At 48.9% G+C, this 14,198-nt stretch overlaps 1 protein-coding gene across 1 annotated transcript in view; it reads right to left on the reverse strand.

The window, feature by feature from the left end:
* MTAP (methylthioadenosine phosphorylase) overlaps positions 1-13,956 on the reverse strand; it is a 46,581-nt gene extending 32,625 nt beyond the window's left edge. The window contains exons 1-4 of the mRNA XM_081103852.1: positions 13,820-13,956; positions 4,353-4,439; positions 2,960-3,018; positions 1,166-1,333 (exon numbers count right to left, since the gene is read on the reverse strand). Coding sequence (XP_080959978.1) covers positions 1,166-1,333; positions 2,960-3,018; positions 4,353-4,439; positions 13,820-13,852 — 347 coding nt within the window. The 5' untranslated portion in view covers positions 13,853-13,956. The remainder of the gene's footprint in view (positions 1-1,165; positions 1,334-2,959; positions 3,019-4,352; positions 4,440-13,819) is intronic.
* Positions 13,957-14,198: the final 242 nt, after the last annotated feature.

Here is a 14,198-nt window from a genome sequence, read left to right on the forward strand (position 1 = left end):
TAATTTTGGGGGTAAAGAAACATTATATCTTACGTGTGTAAATAACAAAAAAATCCCTAGCTCCTGAACCAACTGTGGCCCTGCACCAACCAGACATTATGTGCCTCCTGATAGGATGCAGAGGATTCTGCCAAGAATTTGAACCTGGTTCTGATAAGGTCTCCAGAGCTAACCACTGATTTCCGGCAAAGACAGGAGATGGGAAGACGCCAAATGACACTTAGGGATGCAAACAGCAAAATCCAGCACGTGGGGAGACTCCCCAGGACGAGAAAGGAGGCAAGGGGATGGGGACCTCTAGACCAGCGGTTCTCAACCTGTGGGTTGCGACCCCTTTGGGGGTCGAACGACCCTTTCAGGGGTCGAATGACCCTTTCACAGGGGTCGTTTAAGACCATCAGAAAACACATATATAATTACATATTGTTTTTGCGATTAATCACTATGCTTTAATTATGTTCAAGTTGTAACAATGCAATTGGGGGTCACCACAACATGAGGAACTGTATTAAAGGGTCACGGCATTAGGAAGGTTAAGAACCACTGCTCTAGACAAAGAAGCAGATTCATTAATACACTCGTGTGTAACCAGTGGCCTCCTCTGGCCCCTTATTTGAACAAATCAACTAAAAAAAAGAAAGTTTGTGACATAAGAGGAAAAAGGAGAACACTGCCTGGACACTTAATACTAAGGAAATATTAAGCAACTTTTTCTTTTTTAAAGAGTCCTTATCTCTTAAAGTTACAAATTGCAGTGAACTGATAAATGCTGAAATGATTATTTATTCTTTTTGGTATATGTGTAAGAACTCCCACAATAAAAAGCTTAAAACAAGGCTGTGGGCCCGGCTGGCATGGCTCAGTGGTTGAGTGTCAACCTATGAACCAGGAGGTCACGGTTCGATTCCTAGTAAGGGCACGTGCCCAGGTTGTGGGCTTGATCCCCAGTGTCAGACATACAGGAGGCAGCCAATCAATGATTCTCTCTCATTATTGATCTTTCTCTCTCTCTCTTTCTTCCTCTCAGAAATCAATAAAATATATTTAAAAAACAACAACAAAAGCCTGTGGGTCTTCCTCCCCCTCCCCCCAAGTTCCCACACACTGTCCATTTGAGCCGGGAATGGTCTTCCAGGGGCCGACCGCGGTGTAGAGGGTGGCATACCTGTCGATGAACTGGTCAATAATGACGATGTCGCCGGGCTGTATCTCCTCCCTCAAGGAGCCGCAAGCTGTGGTCACTATGACATGAGTACAGCCCTCCTCCTTCAGGGCCCAGATGTTCGCCTGATGGTTGACGTTGGAAGGCATGATAGTATGCTGCCTCCCATGCCTGCGGGAAGAAGAGCGAATGTGGTCGGTGAGTGAGGGGCACGTTTGAATGGTGTCAGAAGAGAAAACCAATTTACAACCCTTTCCACCAAAGCGCTTCCGTTGGCAGAGGGGGAATAAAGAGGCTGGGCCGTAACCAGCCAACTCTAAGTATAAACCATTCGGTTTTAAAGGGCAGTTCAGAGTCTGTGTCCTTATTCTCCTATCGAGAGCAGGTACTCACTTACTTAGAATTCCCTGTCCAGGAAGCCAAGTTGTGTCTACCCAGTAGGACGCCAAGCCCCCCAATCAGAGGCATCTGGTCTGTGATCCCCGACACAGAAAACAAGAGGTGCCCATGAAGAAAGCCTCTGAATAGAAATAAAAGCTCAAGCATCCAGGTGAAGCTCTCCATTCCTTCTGCCCGGCCACCCAACTAAGTTAACACAGCATTTAAAACATTAGAAGGTTTCATCTGAGAACTGATCACTTCACGCATGACCCATGTTACGGGCTGAACTCTGGCCCCCTCCATTCCTATGCTGAGTTCCTAACCCCTAGGACCAGCAGAATGCGACCATATTTGGAGGTAGGGTCTTCAACAGGGTAATTAAGTTAAAATAAGGTCATTAGGGTGGGCCCTAATTTAACACAAATGGCACCCTTACAAGAAGAGAACATCTGGAGAGATACGTAGAGAGCATGTGTGAAGATACAGGGACAAGATGGTCATCTGCAAGTGAAGAGGGTCATCTACAAGCCAGAGAGGCCTCCAAGAGACCTTTCCCTCCGGGCCCCCAGAGGAAACCAATCCTGCTGACACCTTGCAGGTGGACCCGAGACTTGATGCCAACCAATGGGATTCAGCAGAGCTGCTGGGAGTCCCTCCCATGGGTAGGCTCCATCCTGACCGCCTTGCAGGGGAGGGCTGCTATCACATGACCCGCCCCTGCTGAGGGTCATGTGGCAGAGAAAGCGCACAGCCTCAAGGAGCTGAATTCTGCCAACAGCCACATGAACTGGAATGAGGATCTGGAACTCCAGGTGAGAACAAGGCCTGACTCTACCTTGTGTGACCTTGAATAGCGGACTGAGCTAAGCTGTGCCCACATGGCTGACATCCCGAAACTATGAGATCACATGTGCTGTTTTAAGCTGCTAAATGTGTGGTTAATTGTTATGCAGCAACAGAAAACCAATACGTATTTTCTAATGTGATGCAATGATTTTTCTCCCTCTATACCGGGAACCCTGCAAAACTTCCTGAGATAACAAGAGTGTAGAAACCACTTCAGGGACCCAAAACCGACTCCCCAAAAACAGAACTATAGTAATATTCACTGAATAAAACAGTTTTCTTTTATCTTGTTAACTAGAAAAAGAGTTTCAACTTTAGTCAAATGCATCCTATCACTCATTGGATTGTTCTAACTACTCTCCCAACCTAAAAAGGGGATCCCATTTAGGTTGATGAGATATGAAATCAGTTTAACTTGCCCCAAACACTGTAAGTGGTGAATAAAGGTGACTGAAATACGTTGGCTCCACCAGCATAAAACTCATATCTGCATCATTACTCTTTCCGGGTTTTAGGTTAAATTTAAATTCTCCTTCAGTAGTAACATTTGAAAAGCTTAAGACACCTTACCTTGCAAGGAGGACACAATCAACATTCTTTATCTTCCCCAAAATTAAGGCATCAGAAGGCTGCACACAATGAATAATGATTACAACTCAGTGATTTGAAAACATAGATGAACAATTAAAAAGCTGCCACTTCGACAGTTCCACCATGAAAGGTTCCATGGAAACTTGGGCATTGGACCACACACTTTAAAGAAGAGTCTAGATTTGATGAATAATCAGTAAATATTTACAGAGGCCTTTACAAGCACAGAGGTTCACAGGAATTTGAAGGTTGCCTCAGGCTAGATCCCGTTTAGTGAGACCTATTGGTAGCAGGCACCCCGGCGGGCTCTGACGGCTCGCTGATCAAATACAGCTGTGTTGGTATCTGTCAGGTGTGAGAGCGCCGTGGGCGGGAGGGGGAAGAGAATTAAGGACTGAGCACTGGAACCGTTTGCTCTGTTGATCAACCACAAGATGGTCAGGGGTGGCCTGAGGTAATGGAGAGAAAGGTTTTGAGAACCTAGGGGCTCCAAAAAAATAAGGCTAAGAAGTGAGCCAAGCTTATAGCACAGCGGTTCTCAACCTGTGGGTCACGACCCCTTTGGGGGTCAAACGACCCTTTCACAGGGGTCGCCTAAGACCATCAGAAAACACATATATAATTACATATTGCTTTTGTGATTAATCACTATGCTTTAATTATGTTCAATTTGTAACAATTAAATTGGGGTCACCACAACATGAGGAACTGTATTAAAGGGTTGTGGCATTAGGAAGGTTGAGAATATAATATAATATAATATAATATAGCAGGACTCGGAAGACCTGAGGTCAACCCAAGGACTCTCTGAAAAAGAGGGTTTGGTTGGGACCCTCAGAGCCGGATGGAAAACTGCAATGTTTGGAAGCGGCACGAGGAGCAGCCCCCTTTAAATAGAAAAGGAGGGTCTTACTGTATTCCCAGTTCTGCAATCCTGTTACGGATCCCCACGAAATCCCCTGTTGGGCCAGGGCTTACTTTGAATGCTGCTTCCTCCCATGGCCTTTCTCCTAAATTAGTGTGACGTGACCTACATTACAGCTTCTAATGTAACCAGATTAGAAGCTGATTTACATGTTTTAAACGCAGAGAACTGAAGGGTACAGTTGCTATGTCTAAGATGAGTATGTGGCTTCCAGGAATGTAAATTGAGAAGTAATTTGCACATGTTCAACAGCAGTGCTTTTAATATAAGAAGTCGGGCGCCCTTCGAGACACTGTCTCCGCTGGTAGAACCCACTGACGGGACTCCTGGCCCCTCTCAGCCTGAGGCAGGCAGCCCCGGGGCTGACAAGACAACAGCCATTTCAAAAAATTATTTTAAACTTAAAAATCAAGCCAGCTGGTATGTCTCCATGAACTGGGTACTCACCTTGCCAAATGGAGTATCCACATATTTCTCGGTTCTTCCTTCTAAGATTTCTGGATCATCCAGGCCTGTCCCACCAATGATTCCAATCTAAAGGGAGACCACAAAAGGGTGCCCTATTTCACCAGTTTCCATTAGAAACAAGATCAGAAGCAAATTCGTTTACTCACCTGCTCTTCTCCATTCCTGCTAGTTATTTTTTTAAAAATCTACAACTACTGACGAACAGTCATTCAACACACATTTGAAATAACCCAAACGTAGGTCACCCTTTTGGACTTTATCACATTTACTGCTGATAATTTGAGTAACAAATTAGTACAGAAAGGTACTCTATTTAGCTTCAGCAGGAAATCAGTCCTCAAAATAGGCAACTGCGGTTGCAGAAAGCACTCTCTAACCGATTTTTTATTCTCCACTAAATGGACTGGAATAAAGAATGTTCAAAAGGCTGCTGGGATGGAAACTATTCCTAATGATTTCTCCTCATCCCTCCATTAGATAAAGAAACACAAGACATGCTCTTTCCTGAGCCACTAACATCGGAGCTGCAGGGGACCACAGACAGACCAGTCTAGAATAGCATGAAAGATGAGCCTCATGTATATCTGTGAAACCCAAATGTCATTCCTAGGTATGTGCAAACAAATGAGTAATTCAAAGGTAGTTCCAATCTTTTAAAAATTCCAGTGTCGTATTGCCGTTTCCAGAACCTAACAGTCCTTGAAACCAATCTGATTGGACGATGAAGAAACACAAACAAGAACAATTTCAAAGATAAATACAATATTAGCTGGCCAGTCAACGAAAAATTAGAGAAATGAAGTCGTTAGGAAGGTTGCTTTCCGGGCCACTACTTCCTAAAGGAGAAGCAGTACTTAAATTGCCAGCAACAGGCGAGAGAGATGACACTTCACTAAGAAACCCAATGGAGAATGACCTGAGCGCCTGTTTTCAATGCTTTAAATCTGTTGTCAGTTGAGTAAAGTCTCCACTAAGTGGGAGACAGTAACTCCTTGAGGGGGGGAAAAAATGGCGAGTTAAAGATTAACTGAACATCTGAATAATTTTCACATCGCGTTAACAAGCGGATTTAAATTAATGTGTGGGAAAAGGGTTACCTCTGCGGCCCTCAGTTCACTGAAGAAAAAAGAAAAGTCACCCTAACAGGTTTGGCTCAGTGGACAGAGCGTCGGCCTGTGGACTGAAGGGTCCCGGGTTCGATTCAGGTCAAGGGCATGTCCCTGGGTTGCAGGCACATCCCCAGTGGGGGGAGTGCAGGAGGGAGCTGGTCGATGTTTCTCTCTCATTGATCTTTCTAACTCTCTCTATCTCTCTCCCTTCCTCTCTGTAAAAAATCAATAAAATATATTTTTTAAAAAAGTCAACAAAACAGAAAATAAGGGCAATTTGGTGAGATTTTGCTGAAGAGCTGCCCGTTACAGGCATTGGAACTCTGCCTCCCCACAACTTCCTCAAGTGGCTAAACCTGTTTTTTTAAAAGATGTTTTTATTGACTTTTAGAGAGAGAGGAAGGGAGAGGGATAGACTGAAACATGGGTGAAAGAGAAACACCACTGACTGGCTGCCTCCTGCACGCCCCCTTCTGGGGATCCGCCCGCCACCGGACGTGGGGTGTGCCCCAAGCCGTGACCGGGAATCAAACCGGGACCTCCGGGTTCATAGGTCAAAGCTCAACCACTGAGCCACCAGCCGGGCTAGCCCAGTGTTTGAAGTTGGTGCCACCTTGTGGTCCATTACTGAAACCACAGCACGTTACGTGTAGTCAAGTCTAACCACATTTGCCGGTTACAAATCACAGGTTCAAATCACAGTTTCACATTCACGTTTCAAAGCAACAGAAATGTTCTCTTAAATTATACATTTAAATCATGCCAGTTCAATAGAATTTTTTTTTCCTTTTAAATCACACTGTTTTATGCAATCCTAACCCTTCATCTGCCTGGCTTCTCCATTTTACCCTTCATTTCAAATACCTCGAAAGGTACTTGTGGTCACACACACAACACGGGGGACTAACATGTCATCACTCCAGACCAAAGAATTGAACTGCTGACTCAAATTACTCTCAGTCTGCTCTTCAGGGATTTTATCACCGATGAAAACTTCCATTTTGCAAAAACAACCCCCTCCCCCCCGCAAACACACACACAACAAACCCCAAAACAACAAAAAGCTTATGACCACTTTGACTTGGCTGTTTCTGGGTGATCTCTGGGCCATAGCATCTCACATTAGACTCTCAGAGTCATATGCACAAAACGAACATGTTTTGAAACCTTGCTCTCTCTCAGTTTAGGCAAGCTAGCCCAGCATTGCGGAAGCTCGTAAGAAATGCTAATGCGGATCCTGCTGAAGTTCAGTGCCCTTGAGCTCACCCTCAGCACTCCCAAGCTCCAGTCCCCACCACCCTGACGCCATGACAACCCTGCATTAGGTAGCTGGTAATTCGGTCCTCAGGTCCTCAGCAAGGAACAGGTAGTTAAGTACTGGGCATCGAAGCAAGAGCTGCTACTGCTAGCCAGAAAGCCCAGCACGTGGTCTCTGGCCCTGGACTATCTGCAGGAGTGTCCATCCATTCACCCAACTGGCTCTGATTGTTCATGGAAACACTTACCTTGCAAGGGACACAGAACAAGTACAGCAACTGAATACTGCCACTCCAGGGAACTGGGATTTCTAACCATTTCCTGCAGCGGCAGATTGAGGCCAGCAGTGCCAAGATGTGGCAATGTCGCCACCTGCTGGCTCCACGGCAAAGTACTGTGTCTGAGCACTTAATATCACAGGCACTATGGTAGGCGCTTCAGTCTTACGGGACAGACGCCATAGTATTACACCCATTTTAATAAATTGAAAAGAGAAAGCATAAAAAGGAAGAGACTTATCCAAGAGCTAATCACAAGGAGCCACGCTGGAATAGCAACCCAGGCCTTTCACGTGCTCCTCCCAATACCCCCCTGGGAATCTTTATAACATCATACCCTAATACAGGGATGGCGAACCTTTTGAGCTCGGCGTGTCAGCGTTTTGAAAAACCCTGACTTAACTCTGGTGCCGTGTCGCATATAGAAATTTTTTGATATTTGCAACCATAGTAAAACAAAGACTTATATTTTTGATATTTATTTTATATATTTAAATGCCATTTAACAAAGAAAAGTCAACCAAAAAATGAGTTCGCGTGTCACCTCTGACACGCGTGTCATAGGTTCGCCATCACTGCCCTAGTAGAAAAGTTTTCTCTCCATCTTATGAGAAAACTGATGCTCTGAGAGGTCAAGTTCTGGCCGAAGGTCACAGAGCACGCTTAGAAACAGTGACTCTGGGCGTCTAAGTGAACCCCCTGGGAGGGCTGGGGGTGGGGCAGCTCTCCATCAATGACCTCATCCACACTCAGGAAGCACCGGCAAGATCTTACTGGGCCTCCTGGGCCAGAAGCATCAGCCCCCATGCAGGCAGTCCCAGGCTGCCTAGGAAATGTGTTCCGGGGCTGAGATGGGATTTTGGGGCCAATTCTCCCCAGCCAGGACTTCATTACACAAGATAAAGTTCTGAATAGGGACCCCCTGATCAATCAAGATCATTGCCAGATTTTCATAGCTTAGCGTCATCCCACACTCTCCCACTGACACACCACCAAGCCAATCTTCAAAGGAGAGGATTTGACTTTCTGAGACGAAAGCATTTTGTTGACATGCTGGCTTACTTGGGCAGAATGGCTACTTCCAGCCATGTTGACAGGGCTCATATGAACCCCTCCCCTCTATTTCCCCTGGTGCCTGGACCCAGATTTCACATACCCACCTTGGTTTCACACTGAGGCACCATCACACTGAAGCCAGGACATACTACCTAAGGAACCCAGTCCTCCAGGATGGCATCTCAAAACACCATAACCCCAAGCAGCTGAGACTAGCTCCTGCCAGGCGGAGGGCTGCCTCTCAAGCTCTCGAAGCAAGAGAGCCGGGCAGCACTCCCTGATCTGAGTGCTTCAGTCCTTCAGCTCTGGTCGCCACTGACAAGTTTGGCAAGTGTAGCAGACAGCGCCCGCCTTATTGAGCCAAACTGGCTTGGAGACCTCCCAGGGCCTTGCAAAATCCCAGAAGTCCAGTTGTGTGAGGAGAAAGTGGCTAAACGTCTGCTTGGGAGGCCTGTTCAAAACCCGCGATATTGTCCACGAATGGAGCTGGTGGCTCCATCTCTGACAAGATGACCCATCTGTAAGCCACCCCTGCGGGTGATGGTTATGGGCTCAACTGTGTCCCTCAAACCAATACCGCGAAGTCCTAACCCCTGATACCTCAGGATGTGACTATTTTTAGAAACAAGCTCTTTGAAGAGATAAGGTTGAATGAGGTCTCTGGTGGGCAGGGGGGGTGTCCATTATGACTGGTGACCTCGTAAAAGACCAGGACACAGACACGCGGAAGGAAGACCACACAGTCACAGCAAGGACATGGCCTCTGCCGGCCCAGGTGAGAGGCCTCAGATGAATCGGCCTGCCGACACCTTGATCTTGAACGTCCAGCCTCCAGCACTGCCTAAGCCATCCAGTCTGTGGTACTTTGCTATGGCAGCCCCAGCAAGCAAATAAGTAACACTGTGTTCAGAACATCCTTTGTTTTTACTTAACCAGCCTCCCCCTGCAAAGTCAAGATATTATTCTAATGGGTAGACATCCCTCCTGAAACGGTCCATTATTTTTTGAGGATTTTCCGGGAAGCTTACTGTACTCTCTAAAGCTCACCTTCCCTTGAGGACAGCAGGGTCCCTCCCAGTGTGTCCCCTGGGTCAGCGGCTAGATCAGCCGTGGGCAAACTACAGCCCGCGTTTGAAATGAATAAAACTAAAAAAAAAAAAAAAAAAAAAAAGACCGTACCCTTTTATGTAATGATGTTTACTTTGAAATTATATTAGTTCACACAAACACTCCATCCATGCTTTTGTTCCGGCCCTCCGGTCCAGTTTAAGAACCCATTATGGCCCTCGAGTCAAAAAGTTTGCCCACCCCTGGGCTAGATACTAGACTCACCAGGGAGCTTTCAATACCAAAGCCCAGGCCACAGACTCCAGACATGCTGATGAACTGGCCAAGGCACAGGCTGTTTTCTTAAAGCTCCGCAGGTGGACCTCACACGCAGCCAGAACCGAACACCTGCTCTAGGACCCGGGTCGTGAAAGTCTAAAATCAGGGCTCCCTGAGGGTCACAGGCTGAAGAATGGCCCCTGAGAAAGATCCTATCTGCCCCATCCTAATTCCCAGAAGCTGCCATTATTATTTGATGTGATTAAAGATTTGGGGACGGACAGATTATCCCGGATTATCTGGGCGGGCCCTGAATACAATCACAAGGGTCCTTGTAAGATGATCACTCGAGGAAGGGGGTGATGTGATGAAGGAAGTGAGGCAGGTCAAGGGGCAAGGAACGCCAGTGACCTCTGGAGGCTGGAAAAGGCAATGAAACAAACAGATTCCTCCTTCCATGCTCCAAGAGGACTTGCCTTGCCCTACAGACACCTTGATTTGAACTGTCAGAGAGCACATTTGCATGGTTTTAAGCCCTCGAGTTTGTGGTCATCCTTAAGGCAGCCACAGGAAACCAGTACAGTAAGAATCACCGGCAGATGCTCAGCCTTTTCAAAGCTCCCTGGGGCAGTGGTTGTCACACCTTAGTGGGCACCTGACTAGACTTGGGCCCTTCTAAACCCAGATGGCTGGGCCCCGCCCCCTAGAGCTCCGGATTCAGCAGGACTGGGGTGGGGCCCAAGAACCTGCATTTCTAACATATTCCCAGGTGGGTGCAGAGGCACCGAGTCCTTTGAGAACCACGGTTTTGGAAGCTTCCGTAGCACAGACTAGAACACCATGATTATAACCACAGTTATCGATCTAGGGTCCACTGCACACGGTTTCTCACCTGTACCTATAGGCACACCTTTTTAAAAAAATATTTTTGTTTCAGAGAAGAAGAGATAGGGAGAGAGAGAGAGAGAGAGATAAAAGCATCAATATGAGAATCATTGATTGGCTGCCTCCTGCACGCCCTCTACTGGGATTGAGTCCACAACCCAGGCATGGGCCCTCGACCGGAATCGAACCCTTCAGTCTACAGGCTGAGGCTATATCCACCGACCAAACCAACTAGGGCCACACCTCCTTTTTACTGTGCTTCCCTTTACTGCACTTCACAGATATTGTAGGTTTGTTGTGGTTTGTTTGTTTGTTTGTTTTTTGTTTTTAACAAATGGAAGGTAAGACCCTCCGCCAGCAAACAGATTACAACTTGCTTTATTGTGGCGGTCTGGAACCAAACCCGCACTATTCATAGAATTATAAGAATCAAATGAAAATAATGCATTAATATCTGTCACTGTCCTTGTACACCTTCCCACCTTTAGCGAAAACAAACAAAATCCAAATGAACTTCCTCAAAGCAACAACAACAAAAAAAGCCCCTAACCTGGCTTTTCGGTGTGGGCCGGACAGAGCCTGGTGCTGCTCCATCTCCTCTCCAGGCAGACTCTGCCTCAGGGACTTAGCCCAGGTCCCTCGGCCAGGTGTGCACTGCTCTCCTGGGGTGCATGTCCTGCAATGCTCAGGACAGTCCTACAAAGACGGGAGTTGTCCTGACCAAAATGCCCCCGTGTCCCTGGACAAAAAGTACAGGCTCATGGGTCATTCCCAGTTGGGGCATGTAGGCTGTCCCCCAGTTTCTGAGAGTCACTTCAAGACCTTGGATCTGAAGACCTTGGTCAGGTACAGACAGCCAAGAGGCGAGCGTAAGGAGCCCATTCTCCAGTCTACATTCCGTCCCCCTAACGCCGTTTTGTGAACAGCTCATTAACCCACCTACAGTGGGACCATATCCCCTCCCTGTCATAGCAACCATAATAAACAAGACTTATTTTTAATCCCCCAGAACAAAAGCTGGGAAACTGCCTGGGGGACCCCCACACTCCCATTGAAGGAGGCCCCCAGAATGCCCTGTCTGGGTGCCAAAGACCTGTTCAGGCCCCTGCATGGTGAAGCATACCACCTGCCCACGGCTGATGCTGGGGTTCTCCCAGACACGGCTGTTATCAGTTCAGGGGCTGTTATCAATCCCAGGGGCGAGCGCCCAGTGGGCAGAGGGAGGCAGCTGGCTTCTTGCACTCACTCTACAATCGCTCTTCCTTAAAGCTGCACGATCTCTTTAGTCCCACAATAAAACAGGGCACAGAGCCCACAGGTGGGACTCAGGAATGTCTCACAACACCTAGTTGGTGGAATGCCAGCTACCATCTAGGTCCGACTGTATGATGCTGGGCACCTTAGCTGACCTTTCTGGGCCTCGGCGTCCTACCCACAAAAAGGGGTTCGTGTGGCTCTCGCATCTTCAGGAACCTTCCAGCTCTGCATTCCATGATCTGGGGGCAGGATATGGTTTTTATCAGCCTATTTTGCTCTGGACACCGGCACCTCATGTTGTCTACACAGGATGTTGCCTCAGGAGCCTGGGGACGTTGGTGTTGGCAGCATGGATTCTCCACGGCAACGGCTTGCCTTACCCTTCTAACCTCAGAGACAGCAAGTAGCAGGCAGGCCTAGCACGACGCCGTACTTCTTCAGTTTATACTCAGCAGCTCGCCGGGGCCAAAAAATATGCATCATTCCATATTACATCAGGCTCTCGCCACAGTGCCCTGCAGTGCCCACTGCGCACTCAAATGCACTGCACCAATTTTACAGGGAGGCTGTGTGGCGAGGAGAACGCTGAACCAGGTTCTCGTGAGATTGTTTTAAATACCACCCCTCCCTGTTTTTACTATTTCTCTAAGTGTATTCCTGTCCGGGACAGGTTTCCTGCTTGCCCACTGACAGCGGTGGCCATGACACCTACCATTATTTAATTGTTGGAGAAAAGATATTCAAAACGAATCTCAGCTCCCCCACTTAAAAGCACTCCCACTGAACAAGTTTCAACACCCCAGCAAACCCTGCAGCAAACCCCCACTTTATAGATGGGGCACCAGGAACTCGCTTAGCACATGAGCTTCATTAAAACTCTTTCTGCCTCCCCCCCCCCCCCCTACTGGTAAGGGAACAGTGTTCTGCAGATATATTTGAATGCAATATTCTCTTCAAAATGACCAACGGAGTTTCAAATCTAAGTGTGCCTACAACACTCCCCACCCCACTCCCGGTCCTGACTGTCGCATGGAAAGCTGCAAGGGCCTAATAAACGAATAATCACTGTGACCGATAACACGGAGCCCGCAGAGATCTGCCTTCTCCGGGGAGAAGTGAACACAAAGCGAGGAACCAAGAGATACCTGGGTAAAGGAGGCGGGCCTCCTCCCGACCCCTGAGGCCAAGCATGTCTGAAGTTATCTGACTTCCTAGCCAATCATAAACAGAGAGGAGATCTAAAGTTTTATCGATTTCCCCTTAAGCACTGTAACTCTACACTCTCCCAGGACGCCAGCCAGGCCAGAAGTGTGTAAGCCCCAGGGAAGCTCAGGGCACCCCTCAGAACTCGTACCCTCCTCTGGCTCAGGATCCCACCGCACAAAGGTGTCTTGTGCGGAGACTTTACAAGTGCCAGCGGTTCTCAACCTGTGGGTCGCGACCCCTGTGGCGGTCGAACGACCCTTTCACAGGGGTCGCCTAAGACCATCCTGCATATCAGATATTTACATGACGATGCATAACAGTAGCAACATTCCAGTTATGAAGTAGCAACGAAAATAATTTTATGGTTGGGTCACAACATGAGGAACTGTATTTAAAGGGCCAGAAGGTTGAGAACCGCTGATTGAAACCGATCTCTGACTTTCAAGATCGCAAACAAAGCAGTTTAAAGCCAGAGGCCTCCACCGAGGGAGCCGCCTCTACTCCAGGTCCGCGCTGCACAAGTCAGAATGCCTGAAGCAACGTGCTGCAGGGGGCACTTCAGGGGAAGGCCTACGTTTGGAAGAAAAAAAAAAAAAAGCCGGAAGCTTGTAAAAGAGCAAGCACGTTAGTTCTCCCACGTGGGCCGCGGGCAGAAAGCGGAATCAGAGCGGAAGCACGAGGAGACGGGCTCCGAGCTGCAGGCACGCTGCTAGCCCCAGCCGAGCGCATCTCCGGGAAAAGCAGTCCCACTCGGGAAAGGCTGGCGCGCGGCGGAGCTCTGCCCACAGCCCCTCTCCCAAGGGCTTGCCCACACCCTGCACGGTGAGGGCGCAGCTGAGACCAAAGGTGGAGGGAGCAAGCTTGCAAGCTTTCCCTCCCGTCCGCCCCCCCTCCCCCTCCCCCTGGGCGAACCGGTCCTGGTGCAGTGCCCCAGCCCTTTCCCGCCTCGGCGGGGGCGCACGGGCAGGGCACCCAGGCTGGGCGCACGCCCCCGATGCGCGGTCCCCCCCGGGCGGGAGCGAGAGCGCAGCGGGCAGGGGCGGACCGCAGCCGCCAGGCCGGCTAATCTCACCTTCACGGCTGGGGGGGTGGCTCCTGAGGCCATGTCTGCGCGGGGAGGAGGCTGCGGGATGGGCACACGGCGGGGAGACGCGGAGCCGGATCGAGCGCGCGGCGCGGGACCGAGCAGTGCGGGTCCGGAGTGGCTCTGACTCCTCCTCTTCCTCCCCGGGACAGCTGGATTGGCTGCTGGCGCGGGATCTCCCCCGCCGCCCCCCTCCTCAAATCGGGGTTCCCGCGTCCCGCCCAAGTGCAGACTTTTCCGGTTCCCCGTGGGTTTGTGTTTTTCCCCTTCCCCGAGGTAACTAACGGGTTTATAACAACGATAGCAGTGGAGACCGTTTACCGAGCGCTGGTAGGGTGCCAGACTCTGTGCACTTTAACCAGCCGCG

This window comes from Myotis nattereri (genome assembly GCF_964212035.1).
Source record: "Myotis nattereri genome assembly, chromosome: 12".
In the NCBI taxonomy this organism is placed as follows: Eukaryota; Metazoa; Chordata; class Mammalia; order Chiroptera; family Vespertilionidae; genus Myotis; species Myotis nattereri.